The sequence below is a fragment of the Bombina bombina genome, chromosome 4, assembly GCF_027579735.1.
Source record: "Bombina bombina isolate aBomBom1 chromosome 4, aBomBom1.pri, whole genome shotgun sequence".
In the NCBI taxonomy this organism is placed as follows: domain Eukaryota; kingdom Metazoa; phylum Chordata; class Amphibia; order Anura; family Bombinatoridae; genus Bombina; species Bombina bombina.
The window spans coordinates 399,840,724-399,862,366 of NC_069502.1; the positions used below are offsets into that span (position 1 = coordinate 399,840,724).

A 21,643-nucleotide genomic window follows, 5' to 3' on the forward strand; every position below is an offset into this window, starting at 1 on the left:
CCCTAATCTAAAAATAAAACCCACCCAATAAACCCTTAAAAAAGCCTAACACTAACTCCCGAAGATCCACTTACAGTTTTTGAAGACCCGACATCCATCCTGAACGAAGCGGCAGAAGTCCTCAACGAAGCAGCAGAAGTCTTCATCCATCTGGGCAGAAATCTTCATCCAGACAGCATCTTCTATCTTCATCCATCCGGAGCGGGTCTATCTTCAAGACATCCGGAGCGGAGCATCCTCTTCAATCGACGTTCTTCAACAATGAATTCTCCTTTAAATGATGTCATTCAAGATGGCGTCCCTTGAATTCCGATTGGCTGATAGAATTCTATCAACCAATCGGAATTAAAGGTGAAAAAATCCTATTGGCTGATGCAATCAGCCAATAGGATTGAGCTTCAGTCCTATTGGCTGATCCAATCAGCCAATAGGATTGAGCTCACATTCTATTGGCTGATTGGAACAACCAATAGAATGCAAGCTCAATCCTATTGGCTGATTGGATCAGCCAATAGGATTGAAGCTCAATCCTATTGCCTGATTGCATCATTTCACCTTTAATTCCAATTGTCTGATAGAATTCTATCAGCCAATCGGAATTCAAGGGACGCCATCTTGGATGACGCCATTTAAAGGAGAATTCATTGTTGAAGAAGATGTCGATTGAAGAGGATGCTCCGTGCCGGATGTCTTGAAGATGGACCCGCTCCGGGCTGGATGGATGAAGATAGAAAATGCCGTCTGGATGAAGACTTCTGCCCGGTTGGATAAAGACTTCGCTTCGTTCAGGACTTCTGCCGCTTCGTTGAGGATGGATGTCGGGTCTTCAAAAACTGTAAGTAGATCTTCGGGGGTTAGTGTTAGGCTTTTTAAGGGTTTATTGGGTGGGTTTTATTTTTAGATTAGGGTTTGGGCACTTGAAAAAGAGCTTAATGCCCTTTTAAGGGCAATGCCCATCCAAATGCCCTTTTCAGGGCAATGGGGAGCTTAGGTTATATTAGTTAGGATTTTATTTGGGGGGTTGGTTGTGTGGGTGGTGGGTGGTTTTACTGTTGGGGGGTTGTTTGTATTTTTTTTACACATAAAAGAGCTGATTTCTTTGGGGCAATGCCCTGCAAAAGGCCCTTTTAAGAGCTATTGGTAGTTTAGTTTAGGATAGTTTTTATTTTTATTTTGATAGGGCTATTAGATTAGGTGTAATTAGTTTAAATATCTGATAATTTCTTTTTATTTTGTGTAATTTAGTGTTTGTTTTTATTTTAGATTTGTATTTAATTTAGGTAATTTATTTAATTGTAGGGCAAGTTTAGGTGTTAGTGTAAGACAGGTTAGGTTTTATTTCACAGGTAAATTTGTATTTATTTTAGCTAGGTAGTTATTAAATAGTTAATAACTATTTACTAACTATTCTACCTAGTTAAAATAAATGCAAACTTGCCCGTGAAATAAAAATAAAACGTAAGATAGATATAATATAACTATTAGTTATATTGTAGCTAGCTTAGGGTTTATTTTACAGGTAAGTATTTAGTTTTAAATAGGAATTATTTAGTTATTAATAGTAGGTTTTATTTAGATTTATTTTAATTACATTAAAGTTAATGGGTGTTAGGGTTAGACTTAGGGTTAGGTTTAGGGGTTAATAAATCTAGTATAGTGGTGGCGACGTTGGGGGAGGCAGATTAGGGGGTAATAAATGTAGGTAGGTGGCGGCAGATTAGGGGTTAATAAGTGTAATGTAGGTGGCGGCGAGGTCGATGGAGGCAGATTAGGGGTTATTAATATTTAACTAGTGTTTGCGATGCGGGAGTACGGCGGTTTAGGGGTTAATATGTTTATTACAGTGGCGGCGATGTCTGGAGCGGCAGATTAGGGGTTAATAATTTTATTTTAGTGTTTGCCATGTGGGAGGGCCTTGGTTTAGGGGTTAATAGGTAGTTTATGGGTGTTAGTGTACTTTTTAGCACTTTAGTTATGACTTTTTTGTTACAGATTTGTAGCGTAAAACTCACTACTGACTTTCAGTTTACGGTATGGATCTTGACGGTATTGGCTGTACCGCTCACTTTTTGGCCTCCCAGACAAACTCGTAATATTGGTGACGTTTTGAAAGCTGCAGTAGTTACGTTGCGTTTCAGCCAAAAAAGTGTGCGGTGCAGCTAAACCTGCAAAACTCGTAATACCAGCGGTAGTGAAAAAGAGCCATAACGCTGCTTTTTCACTCATACCGCAAAACTCGTAATCTAGCCATATGTTAATAAGGAAAGTTTAAAGGGACATGGAGGCCATAACCAACGGGATATCAAACACTAAATACATTTCATGCCCCCTACTCAAATTATGTGTGCTGCCATTTTGGAACCTAGGCTTTACTGCAGATATCTGAAAGTGAGTTGCTGCACATCAGCACTGAAATTCAGTGAAAGCTGGATTTCACAATGGTGGCATTCATGGCTAGAGGAAGGTGGGACATAACCTCAATACTATGCATATAACATGTATTTAGTGCTTACTGTTCCTTTAGATTCTGAGCTATTACATAAGCCATCAAAATAAACACTGTTAAGGGAGATCTCAAACAAACTATTAACAGACCAGTCTGATGTTTAGGCAAAAGGTCACAGAACATTAATTAATATCCACATTTCAATCAATTGACCTTTTTATTTTGAATTAGGGTACTCATTGCTGTGGAATCACAAATTATGTCACAAAACTATTTGACTCTACAATGTACTCTCATACCTTATCCAGTTCTAGCTCCAATCCCATCACTGCAATTATGCAGGGTCCTTTATCTTTATCCATTTTTACAGAGTAGTTTCCAATGGAAGGTGGTGTTGGTTTTGGTGGCAATGTTGGAGTTGGTGGTTTAGTGCCAGGTGTAGTGGTTGTATTAACTGTTGTATGATGAGTTGTTGTGTTGGGTGCATGAGTGGTTGTATTAGGTGTTGTATGAGGAGTTGTTGTTGTGTTGGGTGCATGAGTGGTTGTATTAGGTGTTGTATGAGGAGTTGTTGTTGTGTTGGGTGCATGAGTGGTTGTATTAGGTGTTGTTAATATTTGCAGATTAGGGGTTATTAATATTTAACTAGTGTTTGCGATGCGGGAGTACGGCGGTTTAGGGGTTAATATGTTTATTACAGTGGCGGCGATGTCTGGAGCGGCAGATTAGGGGTTAATAATTTTATTTTAGTGTTTGCCATGCGGGAGGGCCTTGGTTTAGGGGTTAATAGGTAGTTTATGGGTGTTAGTGTACTTTTTAGCACTTTAGTTATGACTTTTTTGTTACAGATTTGTAGCGTAAAACTCACTACTGACTTTCAGTTTACGGTATGGATCTTGACGGTATTGGCTGTACCGCTCACTTTTTGGCCTCCCAGACAAACTCGTAATATTGGTGACGTTTTGAAAGCTGCAGTAGTTACGTTGCGTTTCAGCCAAAAAAGTGTGCGGTGCAGCTAAACCTGCAAAACTCGTAATACCAGCGGTAGTGAAAAAGAGCCATAACGCTGCTTTTTCACTCATACCGCAAAACTCGTAATCTAGCCATATGTTAATAAGGAAAGTTTAAAGGGACATGGAGGCCATAACCAACGGGATATCAAACACTAAATACATTTCATGCCCCCTACTCAAATTATGTGTGCTGCCATTTTGGAACCTAGGCTTTACTGCAGATATCTGAAAGTGAGTTGCTGCACATCAGCACTGAAATTCAGTGAAAGCTGGATTTCACAATGGTGGCATTCATGGCTAGAGGAAGGTGGGACATAACCTCAATACTATGCATATAACATGTATTTAGTGCTTACTGTTCCTTTAGATTCTGAGCTATTACATAAGCCATCAAAATAAACACTGTTAAGGGAGATCTCAAACAAACTATTAACAGACCAGTCTGATGTTTAGGCAAAAGGTCACAGAACATTAATTAATATCCACATTTCAATCAATTGACCTTTTTATTTTGAATTAGGGTACTCATTGCTGTGGAATCACAAATTATGTCACAAAACTATTTGACTCTACAATGTACTCTCATACCTTATCCAGTTCTAGCTCCAATCCCATCACTGCAATTATGCAGGGTCCTTTATCTTTATCCATTTTTACAGAGTAGTTTCCAATGGAAGGTGGTGTTGGTTTTGGTGGCAATGTTGGAGTTGGTGGTTTAGTGCCAGGTGTAGTGGTTGTATTAACTGTTGTATGATGAGTTGTTGTGTTGGGTGCATGAGTGGTTGTATTAGGTGTTGTATGAGGAGTTGTTGTTGTGTTGGGTGCATGAGTGGTTGTATTAGGTGTTGTATGAGGAGTTGTTGTTGTGTTGGGTGCATGAGTGGTTGTATTAGGTGTTGTTAATATTTGCAGATTAGGGGTTATTAATATTTAACTAGTGTTTGCGATGCGGGAGTACGGCGGTTTAGGGGTTAATATGTTTATTACAGTGGCGGCGATGTCTGGAGCGGCAGATTAGGGGTTAATAATTTTATTTTAGTGTTTGCCATGCGGGAGGGCCTTGGTTTAGGGGTTAATAGGTAGTTTATGGGTGTTAGTGTACTTTTTAGCACTTTAGTTATGACTTTTTTGTTACAGATTTGTAGCGTAAAACTCACTACTGACTTTCAGTTTACGGTATGGATCTTGACGGTATTGGCTGTACCGCTCACTTTTTGGCCTCCCAGACAAACTCGTAATATTGGTGACGTTTTGAAAGCTGCAGTAGTTACGTTGCGTTTCAGCCAAAAAAGTGTGCGGTGCAGCTAAACCTGCAAAACTCGTAATACCAGCGGTAGTGAAAAAGAGCCATAACGCTGCTTTTTCACTCATACCGCAAAACTCGTAATCTAGCCATATGTTAATAAGGAAAGTTTAAAGGGACATGGAGGCCATAACCAACGGGATATCAAACACTAAATACATTTCATGCCCCCTACTCAAATTATGTGTGCTGCCATTTTGGAACCTAGGCTTTACTGCAGATATCTGAAAGTGAGTTGCTGCACATCAGCACTGAAATTCAGTGAAAGCTGGATTTCACAATGGTGGCATTCATGGCTAGAGGAAGGTGGGACATAACCTCAATACTATGCATATAATATGTATTTAGTGCTTACTGTTCCTTTAGATTCTGAGCTATTACATAAGCCATCAAAATAAACACTGTTAAGGGAGATCTCAAACAAACTATTAACAGACCAGTCTGATGTTTAGGCAAAAGGTCACAGAACATTAATTAATATCCACATTTCAATCAATTGACCTTTTTATTTTGAATTAGGGTACTCATTGCTGTGGAATCACTAATTATGTCACAAAACTATTTGACTCTACAATGTACTCATACCTTATCCAGTTCTAGCTCCAATCCCATCACTGCAATTATGCAGGGTCCTTTATCTTTATCCATTTTTACAGAGTAGTTTCCAATGGAAGGTGGTGTTGGTTTTGGTGGCAATGTTGGAGTTGGTGGTTTAGTGCCAGGTGTAGTGGTTGTATTAACTGTTGTATGATGAGTTGTTGTGTTGGGTGCATGAGTGGTTGTATTAGGTGTTGTATGAGGAGTTGTTGTTGTGTTGGGTGCATGAGTGGTTGTATTAGGTGTTGTATGAGGAGTTGTTGTTGTGTTGGGTGCATGAGTGGTTGTATTAGGTGTTGTATGAGGAGTTGTTGTTGTGTTGGGTGCATGAGTGGTTGTATTAGGTGTTGTATGAGGAGTTGTTGTGTTGGGTGCATGAGTGGTTGCATTAGGTGCTATATGTAGGGTTGTTGTAGTATTGGATACTAGATTGGCATCAGGTGATGATGTTACTCCATGCACATAACTCATCTGTAGTAATACTCCTGGAAAAATGGAAAAATATTACAATTCAAGTTTGTTATGAGTATCTGAGTTAGTTATAATTTTCATGCTTTCAAAATGTTAAAGACCAGTTTTTCAATATTTCATTTCTTCATTTGAAATATATTTTTGTTTATTAGGTTTTCAATTTTAGAACCATTATGATACTATTATAAAAAAAAGTTGAAAGAAACAAAGTTAAACCTTGTAGTTTTTAAGATCTGTGAAGCTGAGCATTTACTCATTCTTAATTTTTTTAATTCTGAATTGCAACATCTCAGTAATGCAGAAGGACTATTGAGTTAGATGGTCATTCATCAAAATATTATTTTGAAATCTATTCAGAGCAGTGCTAGTATACGCTGACAATGAACTGAACTTGCAGGAATATCTCCTGGGCTCCTCCCTGGTCTATTATTTTAGTTACATGGTCAAAGAAATCAATTAGATTAGTCAGTCATGATCTTCGCTGCTGGAAGATCATGCCTGACTAATCTAATTGATTTCTTTGACCATGTAACTAAAATAATAGACCAGGGAGGAGCCGTAGATGTTGCATATCTAGACTTTAGCAAAGCATTTGACACCGTCCCACACAACAAACTTATTCACAAAATGTATTGCCTTGGAATAGATGCTAAGGCCTAGATTTGGAGTTTTGTCGGTAATGACCCGAAAAACTAACGCCGGCTTTTTTCTGGCCGCACCATAAAAATAACTCTGGTATTGAGAGTCCACATAAAGGCTGCGTTAGGCTCCAAAAAAGGAGCGTAGAGCATTTTTAACGCAGCTTCAACTCTCGATACCAGAGTTGCTTACGGACGCGGCCAGCCTAAAAACCGTGCTCGTGCACGATTCCCCCATAGGAAACAATGGGGCTGTTTGAGCTGAAAAAAACCCAAACACCTGCAAAAAAGCCGCGTTCAGCTCCTAACGCAGCCCCATTGTTTGCTATGCGGTAACCCTTCCTACGTCTGCACTTAACACTCTAACATGTACCCCGAGTCTAAACACCCCTAACCTTACACTTATTAGCCCCTAATCTGCCGCCCCCGCTATCGCTGACCCCTGCATATTATTATTAACCCCTAATCTGCCGCTCCATAAACCGCCGCTACTTACATTATCCCTATGTACCCCTAATCTGCTGCCCTAACATCGCCGACCCCTATATTATATTTATTAACCCCTAATCTGCCCCCCACAATGTCGCCTCCACATGCCTACACTTATTAACCCCTAATCTGCCGACCGGACCTGAGCGCTACTCTAATAAAGTTATTAACCCCTAATCCGCCTCACTAACCCTATCATAAATAGTATTAACCCCTAATCTGCCCTCCCTAACATCGCCGACACCTAACTTCAAACATTAACCCCTAATCTGCCGACTGGAGCTCACCGCTATTCTAATAAATGGATTAACCCCTAAAGCTAAGTCTAACCCTAATACTAACACCCCCCTAAGTTAAATATAATTTAAATCTAACAAAATTAATTAACTCTTATTAAATAAATTATTCCTATTTAAAGCTAAATACTTACCTGTAAAATAAATCCTAATATAGCTACAATATAAATTATAATTATATTATAGCTATTTTAGGATTAATATTTATTTTACAGGTAACTTTGTATTTATTTTAACCATGTACAATAGCTATTAAATAGTTAAGAACTATTTAATAGCTAAAATAGTTAAAATAATTACAAATTTACCTGTAAAAGAAATCCTAACCTAAGTTACAATTAAACCTAACACTAGACTATCAATAAATTAATTAAATAAACTACCTACAATTATCTACAATTAACCTAACACTACACTATCAATAAATTAATTAAATACAATTGCTACAAATAAATACAATTAAATAAACTAGATAAAGTACAAAAAATAAAAAAGAACTAAGTTACAAAAAATAAAAAAATATTTAAAACATAAGAAAAATATTACAACAATTTTAAACTAATTACACCTACTCTAAGCCCCCTAATAAAATAACAAAGCCCCCCAAAATAAAAAAATGCCCTACCCTATTCTAAATTACTAAAGTTCAAAGCGCTTTTACCTTACCAGCCCTGAACAGGGCCCTTTGCGGGGCATGCCCCAAGAAATACAGCTCTTTTGCCTGTAAAAAAAAACATACAATACCCAAGCCCCCCAACATTACAACCCACCACCCACATACCCCTAATCTAACCCAAACCCCCCTTAAATAAACCTAACACTAAGCCCCTGAAGATCATCCTACCTTGTCTTCACCTCACCGGGTATCACACCGATCCATCCAGAAGAGCTCCTCCGATGTCCTGATCCAAGCCCAAGCGGGGGGCTGAAGAGGTCCATGATCCGGCTGAAGTCTTCATCCAAGCGGGGCAGAAGAGGTCTTCCATCCGATTGAAGTCTTCATCCAAGCGGCATCCATCCAGAGCGAAGCGGCAGCATCCTGAAGACCTCCACCGCGGAACATCCATCCTGGCCGACGACTGAACGATGAATGACGGTTCCTTTAAATGACGTCATCCAAGATGGCGTCCCTCGAATTCCGATTGGCTGATAGGATTCTATCAGCCAATCGGAATTAAGGTAGGAATATTCTGATTGGCTGATGGAATCAGCCAATCAGAATCAAGTTCAATCCGATTGGCTGATCCAATCAGCCAATCAGATTGAGCTTGCATTCTATTGGCTGATCGGAACAGCCAATAGAATGCTTGTTTGCTGATGATGCAAACATTTGTAACAGGGTAGATGTTCCAGGAGGAGTTGATCAAATGAACTGTGATATTAATAAACTAGAGGACTGGTCAAATAAATGGGATCTGAAATTTAATATTACCAAGAGCAAAATTATGCATATAGGATCCAAAAACCCAAAGGCCAATTATAGTCTCAATGGTACATTACTGACTGTAATTAAAGAAGAAAGGGATTTGGGAATTATTATTTCAGATGATTTAAAATTTGGTACACAATGCCGCAGTGCAGCCAGCAAGGCCAGTCAAATGCTTGGTTGCATTGGAAGAGGTTTTAGTAGCAGAAATAGCAAGGTTCTTATGCCACTTTACAGATCATTAGTTAGACCAAATATGGAATACTGTGTACAGTTCTGGAGACCATATCTTCAGAAAGATATAAATAAACTAGAAGCTGTCCAAAGGAGGGCTACTAAAATGGTACATGGTCTAAAATATAAAACGTACAAAGAAAGACTCAATGATCTAAATATGTATAGTTTAGTTGAAATAATTTTTATTGTCATGGATCACATCAAATACAACATAATAAAACAGTGTGCTGGGTTACAATGTCCTAGTATTCTTAAAACAATTAAAGTTTTCAGCACCCTGTTTATATCATTTTCATCAATTTTTCTCCCCCCTTCCCTAACTCCCTCTCCACCCCCTCCCCTCTTATCCCATTTCCCTAAACCTAAACTTCATAACTGTATACAAAGAAAAACCTTTAACTTTAAACTTTTCCCGTCGAGCAGTGACAATGTTGTAGATTTCTTTAGAACGCTATATCTATATTTAAGAAAGTTCCTATTCTCTCCAATTTAATTGCCCTAAAAAAGCCTTATTGGTTACTTAGTGTTGATCTGTATGTACCTACATATTTCTGTTTATTTAAAATCCAGTGTATCCACATGTTTTGGAATCTCTCAGATGTCCCTTGTATCCATGCAGCTGATTTTAGCATATTATAAACATCTTCAATTTTGATCATTACCTCACCCCATTCTGGAGCCCCCACTTTCCATTTTCTAGCTATACATATTCTGGTTGCTGTACATATAATATTAACCCATCTATTAGTAATTGAGTTCATTGACTCCTGGGGGATATGTAGTAAGGCCTGTGAGGCTGATAATGTAAAGGAGTTGTCTAGAATCACCTTAAATAGTTGAGAAAGCTTGTCCCATGTAGGTTGTATCTTTGGACACTCCCACCACATGTGAAAATAGGTCCCTATCCCATTACATCCCCGATAACATAATCTACTACCCTGTGTGGTGTAATGTGAGGATTTCAGTGGTGTAAGGTACCATCTATATGAGGTTTTTATTGAGTTTTCGATAAGGTCTGCCCCAATTAAACTTCTCCTCATTGAGGAGAAAATCTGGCTCCAATCTTCTCTATCATAGGTTATAGCTAAATCTTGTTCCCATTTGTCATAAATTACCAATTTTGCTGAACTATTTGCTTCTTGAATGGCTAAGTATAAGCGTGTAATCATTTTTTTATTTCTACCGGGTGTCATTATCATTTGTTCCAGAGCAGTTTTTGGGCAGGCTGGGATGCTGCCTAGTCTATATGTATTTATAGCATGGGAAATTTGGAGATATAAAAACCAGTGCAATGTATTTGGGTGTATTTTATCTCTTAATTGTGTAAATGTCAACAACTTCCCATTGTCTAGGAAATCAGCTACCCTATAGAGGCCTTTATTTCCCCACTTATCTATTTGTTTTTTAAATTCTTTTGGGAGTAGTGTACTTAGAGGTATTATAATAGTGTGTGGCGAGAGTAATTTCAATGTATGTGTTAGTGACCTCCACATAAGTAAATATGTATAGTTTAGAGGATAGAAGGGAAAGAGGTGACATGATAGAAACCTTCAAATATATGAAGGGACTTAATAAAATAGAAGCTGAAAGCATTTTTCACAAAAAAATAAATGGCAAAACAATCTAAAGTTAGAGGGTAGTAGATTCAGGAGAAATTTGAGTTAGCATTTTTTTAGAGAAAGGGTGGTGGATTCATGGAATAAACTTTCATTTGAGGTGGTAAACACAAAGACTGTAAAGGAATTTAAAAATGCCTGGGACATGCATAAGGCTATCCTAAGGAAAAAGTAACATGCAATATGGGTAGACTTGATGGGCCTTTTTGGTTCTTATCTACCGTCAAATTCTATGTTTCTATGTTTCTAGGTTCTATCTCTGGTCTGTAAATGCTAGTCTAGACTGATTGGTAAAGGTGCATAACCCAGTTGGTTCAAGTCAGTTTCTAAACAAAAATATACAACTTGCTATTAGAAGTATAGTACGTCACCTATCCACAAATAACTGACTTGTCAAATCCAGCCAGCTCTTCAGTTATAGTCAGAGATTTCAATTTGCAGACAATTTACCAACAGATCCTAATGAATTACCAGCTTAGAGCATAAGAAATGTATGAAATTGTGTGGTTGTCCCAAAATAGTGTTTTATATCACATTAATGTCTCCATGTAATATAAACAAACTGCTTATATTGTAAAATATCTATTATAAGATCAAATTACTTTTTAAAAAAATATATTTTTATTAAGAGATATGCTTATGTATAAAGATCCAATACATAGCCAGTAGGTTTCCACATAAGCCATAAAATCATACACAGATTATGAATATTCAAAATGTAAGAAAGGTTTGCGAATTACCCATCTGACACATCACATATGATCTCTTATTTTATAATATATGAACAAAATAAAGCAGACTTTATATTGCTTAATACTAAAACTTGTAATAAATGCAGTTAACTAATAGAATTTAAAGGAATTCATCTTTTCACACAGTAGTGCTAGTATAAACCCAAATAATGCATACTGTAATTTGTAAGTATAAAAGCTTTTCTAAGAAACATATATAAACTTACAGATAGAATACCCATGATGCAATGAGTAATAGGATGTGCATATGCATTCCAAATATATGAAACAAGAGCTTTGTAAGTACTGAATATGAGCGTAGGAAGAATTTAGATTTGAAAACAATAAATTAACTATAATGAACTAACTCTTTAAGTCATACCGGTCATACTGAGATGGTCTTAAAATATACATCAATCCTCTCAGATCTGCTTATAAGAATACATTTGATTCCAGTCAGAACAGTATTTTTTCTATATATAATTTATGCAAGAAAAGTGCCGGTTGTCTAGACTTGGGTTTCATTTAGAAACTTTGCTGACCAAGCCTGCGATGTGCACAATCAACCAAGGGTCAGTTGTTTTTTTTAAAGTGTGTTTATACTGTACAACAACCCTGGCATTTTACATTTTAGCAAAAAGTCATACCTACAGTATGGTATTTTATATGAAAGACTGCCCTCTGATTGTACAATCTGTCATTTGGATTTTGACAGCCACTGCTGCTGTAGCTGATACATGCCAACCGTGTACTCAGAGTGCTCTGTAATAGCGCACAAATAGTCACTCACTGTCACTCCCCATAAAAGTACCAACCCCCACACACTTACTCTCAGGCCACTCTGACTGCTCTGTCCGCATTCACTGAAGAAACTGACCGGACCGGCCAGCGTGTTTAGGGCAAACCTATTATCTACTATGGTGAGTAAAGGCAGAGCCACAAATGTGTGCGGAAAAAGCATATGAAACAGAGAGACAGGGCCCATCTATGGAAGGCACCTGTAGGCCTACTCTGCCTAATGGTAAATCTGGCCCTGCATGCTGGAAGGTTATATAGAAAAGAATAATGAGTCTCACAAGTAAATACCAAATAATGATCCATTACTTACTCAAAAGTTTTCAAACCAAGCACAGTTTATCCAATCCCCAAATGCATCAGGTTGATAATCTGAAAAGTTAACTGATTTAAAGAGAGAAACAGTGCAACTCTCTTTACAATCTTTGTGGACATGAAGGGGCAGCTACATGATTGATCCATAAATTAAGTTGTGCATTTCTAATGCGGCAGCTAGGCTCACTAATAGTTCCAAAACACATTGGTTTTATATCACACTGAAATTACAATCTTCCACAGCTAGAGAGTAGCCAAGTATACTGTTGAATGGTGTGTGAAAGTGCACGATAGGGACATTCACTTTTCGCATACACCCTTTCATGGAATGAGTCCAAATTTGCAAAGTATTCGGTCAAAATAGTTAAGTGATTGATCAAATTCCTTGCAATGTATCAAAAAATCCTGCATGGGTGTAAAGGGAGAGTCCAAGGCAGATTCTAACTGATATAGATAAGGGGAAGCTGCTCTGGTCACTGGAGCCTCAGTTATGCCGCCCATCTGTAAAAAGGCTGAAGCAGTGAAATAATCAGCAGTTTCCCTCGCATAAAAAGCTTCATCACTGGGCTGATCAAAGTAAGGTTTCTGCAATAGAAAACCTGATTGCTTTGTTGTTTCCCAATAGCAGTAACTTACAGGGACATTATAGTCATATATCATCTTGCAACATTCTCTCTGTACATCCAAAGTTATCTTTTTTTTCAATATACATCTGTTACATAGTTTTTTGGCACTTTGAGATATTTCAATTGTAAAAATATATAAGTTCCACTGCCCACGAAAAAATAAGTTACAAAAGATCCAGTAATTCACTGATTTGCACAACCGACCTGTATTTCTGAGCGTGCGCACATCAGTGAATCTGAAGCTTCAATAAGAGCTAGCAATAACATGAAACCATTATCCGATTGGCTGTGCATCTGGTGACCTCACGGAGACACAGACCAATCAGATCATGCAATAATGGCCGATGGCAGATATGCTCCAGAGAGTTCTGTTCTAATCAGAGCCTTCGGGTGCCGCAACCACCTCTGGGAACCTAACGATGGGTCCCAGCCCCAGGACGTGCTTTTAAAGGTTCTCGGACAGACCAGCCTGTTATCCAACGGACATTTGTCTATGAGATTATTATCCGTCGCACACGCATTATGTCTGAGACCCTTTAAAAGCACGTTGTGGGGGGTGGGACCCAAGGTTAGGTTCCCAGAGGCGGTTGCGGTGCCCGAAGCTCTGATTAGAACATAGCTCTCTGGAGCGTATCTGCCCTCGGCCGTTATTGCATGATCAGATTGGTCCATGCCTCCGTGAGGTAACCGGATGCACAACCAATTGGATAATGGTTTTATGTTGTCGCTAACGCCTCGTGCCACTTCATCCCCTCTGTCTGAAGATGCGCATGCAGAAGAGTTAAGAGTTAGCTGTCACTCAAAACATTGTGCCACCCTTTTATGCCGATGCACAGCTCAGTGGTTGGTATAGCAACATAGAAAGCATTCATAAAATAAATTCCCCCAGCATGTTCTCACCCATCTTCCAGTATTTAGATGGTTACACTCTGTGTTTTACAGGTCCAACCTCCACTTGCAAAGTTTAGGCTTTAAATGTTCCTATCACTCACAACATAAAGAAAACACTGCATCTTCTTACTGAGTCAAAGTAGTCAGTTATAAGTCACTGTAAAAGCGGTGACTACTATGACTCAATAAGAGACTTTCGCCTAGATTTAGAGTTCTGCGTTAGCCATCAAAACCAGCGTTAAGGGGTCCTAACGCTGGTTTTGGCCGCCCGCTGGTATTTAGAGTCAGTCAGGAAAGGGTCTAACGCTCACTTTCCAGCCGCAACTTTTCCATACCGCAGATACCCTTACGCCAATTGCGTATCCTATCTTTTCAATGGGATCTTTCTAACTCCGGTATTTAGAGTCTTGGCTGAAGTGAGCGTTAGAAATCTAACGACAAAACTCCAGCCGCAGAAAAAAGTCAGGAGTTAAGAGCTTTATGGGCTAACGCCGGTTTATAAAGCTCTTAACTACTGTGCTCTAAAGTACACTAACACCCATAAACTACCTATGTACCCCTAACCCGAGGCCCCCCCACATCGCCGCCACTCTAATAATTTTTTTTAACCCCTAATCAGCCGACCGCACACCGCCACAACCTACATTATCCCTATGTACCCCTAATCTGCTGCCCCTAACATCGCCGACACCTACATAATATTTATTAACCCCTAATCTGCCCCCCCCCAACGTCGCCGCTACCTTACCTACACTTATTAACCCCTAATCTGCCGACCGGACCTCGCCGCTACTCTAATAAATGTATTAACCCCTAAAGCTAAGTCTAACCCTAACCCTAACACCCCCCTAAGTTAAATATAATTTAAATCTAACGAAATAAAATAAATCTTATTAAATGAATTCATCCTATTTAAAGCTAAATACTTACCTGTAAAATAAACCCTAATATAGCTACACTATAACGAATAATTATATTGTAGCTATTTTAGGATTTATTTTTATTTTACAGGCAACTTTGTATTTATTTTAACTAGGTACAATAGCTATTAAATAGTTAATAACTATTTAATAGCTACCTAGTTAAAATATTTACAAAATTACCTGTAAAATAAATCCTAACCTAAGTTACAATTAAACCTAACACTACACTATCAATAAATTAATTAACTAAACTATCTACAATTATCTACAATTAAATCAACTAAACTAAATTACAAAAACAAACAAACACTAAATTACAAAAAATAAAAAAAATTACAAGAATTTTAAACTAACTTTTATTTTAAACTCTTAGGATGAAGTCTTAGGATGAAGACTTCGGACCCTCTTCTGGACGGATCGGTGAAGATAAGGTAGGGAGATCTTCAGGGGCTTAGTGTTAGGTTTTTTAAGGGGTGTTTGGGTTAGATTAGAGGTATGTGCGTGGTGGGTTGTAATGTTGGGGGGGTATTGTATGTTTTTTTAAATGCAAAAGAGCTGTTTTCTTTGGGGCATGCCCCGCAAAAGGCCCTTTTAAGGGCTGGTAAGGTAAAAGAGCTATTAACTTTTTATTTTAGAATAGGGTAGGGCATTTTTTTATTTTGGGGGGCTTTGTTATGTTTTTTAGGGGGCTTAGAGTAGGTGTAATTAGTTTAAAATTCTTGTAATTTTTTTATTTTTTGTAATTTAGTGTTTGTTTTTGTAATTTAGTTTAGTTGATTTAATTGTAGATAATTGTAGATAGTTTAGTTAATTAATTTATTGATAGTGTAGGGTTAGGTTTAATTGTAACTTAGGTTAGGATTTATTTTACAGGTAATTTTGTAATTATATTAACTAGGTAGCTATTAAATAGTTATTAACTATTTAATAGCTATTGTACCTAGTTAAAATAAATACAAAGTTGCCTGTAAAATAAATATAAATGCTAAAATAGCTACAATATAATTATTTGTTATATTGTAGCTATATTAGGGTTTATTTTACAGGTAAGTATTTAGCTTTAAATAGGATGAATTTATTTAATAATATTTAATTTATTTCATTAGATTAAAATTATATTTAACTTAGGGGGGTGTTAGGGTTAGGGTTAGACTTAGCTTTAGGGGTTAATACATTTATTAGAGTAGCAGGAAAGGTCCGGTCGGCAGATTAGGGGTTAATAAGTGTAGTTAGGTAGCGGCGACGTTGGGGGGGCAGATTAGGGGTTAATAAATATAATATAGGGGTCAGCGATGTTAGGGGCAGCAGATTAGGGGTACATAGCTATAATGTAGGTGGCGGCGGTGTCCGGAGCGGCAGATTAGGGGTTAATATTAATATGCAGGGGTCAGCGATAGCGGGGTCGGCAGATTAGGGGTTAATAAGTGTAAGGTTAGGGGTGTTTAGACTCGGGGTTCATGTTAGGGTGTTAGGTGCAGACTTAGGAAGTGTTTCCCCATAGGAAACAATGGGGCTGCTTTAGGAGCTGAACGCTGCTTTTTTGCAGGTGTTAGGTTTTTTTTCAGCTCAAAATGCCCCATTTTTTCCTATAGGGATATCGTGCACGAGCACATTTTTGAAGCTGGCCGCGTCCGTAAGCAATGCTGGTATTTAGAGTTGCAGTGGCGGTAAATTATGCTCTACGCTCCCTTTTTGGAGCCTAACGCAGCCCTTCAGAGAACTCTAAATACCAGCGTTGTTTAAAAGGTGCGGGGGGAAAAAAACACGCGTAGCTAACGCACCCCTTCTAACGCAAAACTCTAAATCTAGGTGACTGTGTTTTCTTTTTATTGTGAGTGATCAGAACACTGAAAGCATAAAAAAATGTGTGCTGGAATTGCAATAAAACATAAGGATGAGTGAGAAAGAACATATGATTTCCAATAAATACATTTATTATATATTTTACATTGTTTACTTTTATGACATATTAAGTAAATAATCTGCATGATGTGTGTGTTTTCTGTCCCTTTAAATTAGATGCCTGAAAAAGATGCAACAAATAGCAAATCAAGCATTAAAATTAAACTTTTTTTTTATTCAGATAAAGCAACCCATTTCAATCAACTTTCCAATTTACATCTATTATCTAATTTGCTTTGTTCTCCTGGTATTCTTAGTTTAAAAGCATATCTAGGTAAGATCAGGAGCAGCAGTGCACTAACTGTTCCTTTAACTTTACTTTCTGTCTTCCATGCTTCTAGTGGGGGTAACTGGGAAGGCAAAATGATAACAGCAGTGGCATTTTATATCACCAGAATACTGCTGTACTATTACTGTACAAGCACAGGCATTACCACGTGCTGCTAGCTTTAATAGGGGCATGGATAATTGTAATGTGTTAAACTATCTTCTGTATGCAGCTTCTGCTTATAATTAAGTAGTACAAACAAACAATGGAAACCAGATACATAAATGCAATGAAATCCGCTTCATTCACACCTAAAGTATGGAGTTTATAATAACCTAAAAGGGACACTCAAGTCAAAATGAAACTGTCATGATTCAGATAGAGCAGTAATTTTATACAACTTTCCGATTTACTTCCATTAACAAAATGTGCACAGTCTTTTTATATTTACAGATTTTGAGTCACCAGCTTGTACTGAGCAAGTGCAAGAAAAAACTCTGTCTAGCGAAGTTAACGCACTAGAGGGAGCGTAAAATAGTGCTCCACTAGTAATCTAGCCCAGTGTTAGCACATTTTCTACCTGTTTAACCCTGCAACAAAAAATAAATAAATATACAGTACTACTGGGAGCTAGCTGAACACATCTGGTAAGCCGATGACAAAAAAAATAATGCATGAGCCACAAATCACCAGCTAGCTTGTGGTACAGCATTGCCAAGGCCGGATTTGCCTACCAGGATACCAGAAGATTTCCCGGTGGGCTGCAGCTTTAGAGGCCAATTTTTTATGGCCCGAATGAGTCCAAATACCCCTGTTTCCGTTGCTCCTTATAACCTCCGCCACCTCTGAGGCTGCGGACATCAATCCACCCGATCGCATAGGATTGGGTTGATTGACACCCCCTGCTAGCGGCCGATTGGCCGTGGATCTGCAGGGGGCGGCATTGCACAAGCAGTTCACCTACAGAATATCATGTCCGCCAGACATTGATAAATCGGCCTTTAGAGTGCATATAACAACAATTTGGTAATTTTTTTAAGTACAAGCTAATATAATATAATTCTGAAACAAAATATTGTGGCAAGGAGTATTCCAGTAATCCCTTTTGAGAAAAATGGTGTGTGCAAAATTTCCAAAATTTAGGGCTGCTTTTTATTCCCAGTCTGCCCTGAGCATTGCTGATGTTTAGGATATGTGCATATGCTTTTACAGAAGGTATACGAAGAGAATAAATGTATTTTTATAATAGAAGTGATTTCTTATGATTGGGTGGGAAGGTAACTCAAATGAACCAATGCTTAGTAGTACATAAATAATATGCTCTAATTCTTTATCACTATCGACCCTGGCCTACACTACTGTGTATTTAACCCCTGCAAAGGGGTTAAACACACAGTAGAAGTGCCACTTTTGAATCGTGTAACTAGAGCTGATCAGGACCAGCAGTGCTCCATGGATCCCAAGCAGCACTTTTACTGTGTGTTTAACCCTTTGCAGAGTTTAAATTCACAGTAGTGTAAGGTTGATGGCCTTGAAATAACATGCACTAACAAATTAGAACATATATTTTGACTATTATGGCCCTAATTGACACCAACTGTTGTTTTATGATAACTTCATGAAATAGGGATGATTGATTGATTATTGATTGATGGGAAGTGCAGGAGACAGCAATGTCTGTCTTTCAGAAGTGCTAAAGGAAAAACAAAATTTATGCTTATCTGATAAATTTATTTCTCTTGTGGTGTATCCAGTCCACGGATTCATCCATTACTTGTGGGATATTCTCCTTCCCAACAGGAAGCTGCAAGAGGACACCCACAGCAGAGCTGTCTATATAGCTCCTCCCCTAACTGCCACTCCCAGTCATTCGACCGAAGACAAGCAAGAGAAAGGAGAAACTATAGGGTGCAGTGGTGACTGTAGTTTAAAAATAAAAAACACCTGTCTTAAAATGACAGGGGGGGCCGTGGACTGGATACACCACAAGAGAAATAAATTTATCAGGTAAGCATAAATTATGTTTTCTCTTGTAAGGTGTATCCAGTCCACGGATTCATCCATTACTTGTGGGATACCAATACCAAAGCTATAGGACACAGATGAAGGGAGGGACAAGGCAGGCGCTTAAACGGAAGGCACCACTGCCTGTAAGACCTTTCTCCCAAAAATAGCCTCTGAAGAAGCAAAAGTATAAAATTTGTAGAAATTAGAAAAAGTATGAAGCGAAGACCAAGTCGCCGCCTTACAAATCTGTTCAACAGAAGCCTCATTCTTAAAAGCCCATGTGGAAGCTACCGCTCTAGTGGAATGAGCTGTAATTCTTTCAGGAGGCTGCTGGCCAGCAGTCTCATAAATTAAGCGGATTATACTTCTTAGCCAAAAAGAAAGAGAAGTTGCCAAAGCCTTTTGGCCTCTCCTCTGTCCAGAGTAGACCACAAACAAAGCAGATGTTTGACGAAAATCTGTTGTAGCTTGTAAATAAAATTTTAAAGCACGAACCACATCAAGATTGTGTAAAAGACGTTCCTTCTTTGAAGAAGGATTATGAAATAGTGAAAGAATAACAATTTCCTGATTGATATTTTTATTAGATACCCCCTTAGGAAGAAAACCAGGTTTGGTACGTAACACTACCTTATCTGCATGGAAAATGAGATAAGGGGAATCACATTGTAAAGCAGATAACTCCGAAACTCTTCGAGCCGAGGAGATAGCTACTAAAAACAGAACTTTCCAAGATAAAAGTTTAATATCTATGAAATGCAAAGGTTCAAACGGAACCCCTTGCAGAACCTTAAGAACCAAATTTAAACTCCATGGCGGAGCAGCAGGTTTAAACACAGGCTTGATTCTAACTAAAGCCTGACAAAACGCATGAACACCTGGAGTATCAACCAGATGCTTGTGCAAAAGAATAGACAGAGCAGAAATCTGTCCCTTTAAGGAACTAGCTAACAATCCCTTCTCCAATCCTTCTTGGAGAAAAGATAATATCCTAGGAATCCTGACCTTACTCCATGAGTAACCTTTGGATTCACACCAATGAAGATATCTACACCATATCTTATGATAGATTTGGATGGTTGAAAGGACCCTGAAGTAGAAGGTCCTGCCTCAGCAGCAGAGTCCATGGTGGAAGGGATGACATGTCCACCAGATCTGCATACCAAGTCCTGCGTGGCCACACAGGTGCTATCAAAATCACCGAAGCTCTTTCCTGCTTGATCTTGGCAATCAGACGAGGGAGCAGAGGAAACGGTGGAAACACATAAGCCAGGTTGAAGGACCAAGGCGCTGCTAGAGCATCTATCAGCGCTGCCTTGGGATCCCTGGACCTGGATCCAACATTGCTAGGGAACTCCTTGTTCCCCCTTGATGGTTGATGTAGGCTACAGTCGTGATATTGTCCGACTGAAATCTGATGAACCTGACCGCAGCAAGCTGAGGCCAAGTCTGAAGAGCATTGAATATCGCTCTTAGTTCCAGAATGTTTATCGGAAGGAGTGCCTCCTCCTGAGTCCACGAGCCCTGAGCCTTCAGGGAGTTCTAGACTGCACCCCAGCCCAGAAGGCTGGCATCTGTCGTTACTATTGTCCAATCTGGCCTGCGGAAGGTCAAACCCTTGGACAGATGGACCCAAGATAGCCACCAGAGAAGAGAATCCCTGGTCTCTTGATCCAGATTTAGTAGAGGGGACAAATCTGTGTAATCCCCATTCCACTGACTGAGCATGCAAAGTTGCAGCGGTCTGAGATGTAGGTGGGCAAACGGCACTATGTCCATTGCCGCTACCATTAAGCCGATTACTTCCATACACTGAGCCACTGAAAGGCGAGAAGTAGAAAAAGAACACGGCAGGAATTTAGAAGTTTTGACAACCTGGCCTCTGTCAGGTAAATCTTCATTTCTACAGAATCTATCAGAGTTCTTAGGAAGGAAACTCTTGTGAGAGGGGATAGAGAACTCTTTTCTTCGTTCACCTTCCACCCATGAGACCTCAGGAATGCCAGAACAATGTCCGTATAGGACCTGGTGATTTGAAAATTCGACGCCTGTATCAGAATGTCATCTAGGTAAGGGGCTACTGCTATACCCCGCGACCTTAGGACCGCTAAGAGTGACCCTAGAACCTTCCTAAAGATTCTTGGTGCCGTAGCTAACCCAAAGGGAAGAGCCACAAACTGGTAATGCCTGTCTAGGAAGGCGAACCTGAGAAACCAATGATGATCTCTGTGTATCGGAATGTGAAGATAAGCATCCTTTAAGTCCACGGTAGTCATATATTGACCCTCCTGGATCATAGGTAGGATGGTTTGAATAGTCTCCATCTTGAAGGATGGGACCCTAAGAAATTTGACCTTTTCCTCCAGTAATATCAGAAATGATCTCCTTTATTCCAGGCCCGAATAGGGTCTGCCCCTGGAAAGGAATGTTGAGAAGCTTAGACTTTGAAGTAACGTCAGCTGACCAGGATTTAAGCCATAGCGCCCTACGCGTCTGAATAGCAAAACCTGAGTTTTTAGCCGTTAGCTTGGTTAAATGAACAACGGCGTCAGAAACAAATGAATTGGCTAGCTTAAGAGCTTTAAGCTTGTCAAGGATATTGTCAAAGATATCATCCAACGGGGTTTCTACCTGTAGAGCCTCTTCTAGAGAC

General features: G+C 38.9%; 2 protein-coding genes across 2 annotated transcripts in view; both read right to left on the reverse strand.

Annotated features, from left to right (window-relative positions):
• LAMP3 (lysosomal associated membrane protein 3) overlaps positions 1 to 3,079 on the reverse strand; it is a 79,931-nt gene extending 76,852 nt beyond the window's left edge. Inside the window, exon 1 of the mRNA XM_053710179.1 lies at positions 2,746 to 3,079. Coding sequence (XP_053566154.1) covers positions 2,746 to 2,808 — 63 coding nt within the window. The 5' untranslated portion in view covers positions 2,809 to 3,079. The remainder of the gene's footprint in view (positions 1 to 2,745) is intronic.
• Positions 3,080 to 5,319: 2,240 nt separating this feature from the next.
• The window catches only part of LOC128656331 (integumentary mucin A.1), a 77,341-nt gene continuing 61,017 nt past the window's right edge, over positions 5,320 to 21,643 (reverse strand). The window contains exon 2 of the mRNA XM_053710180.1: positions 5,320 to 5,844. Coding sequence (XP_053566155.1) covers positions 5,342 to 5,844 — 503 coding nt within the window. The 3' untranslated portion in view covers positions 5,320 to 5,341. The remainder of the gene's footprint in view (positions 5,845 to 21,643) is intronic.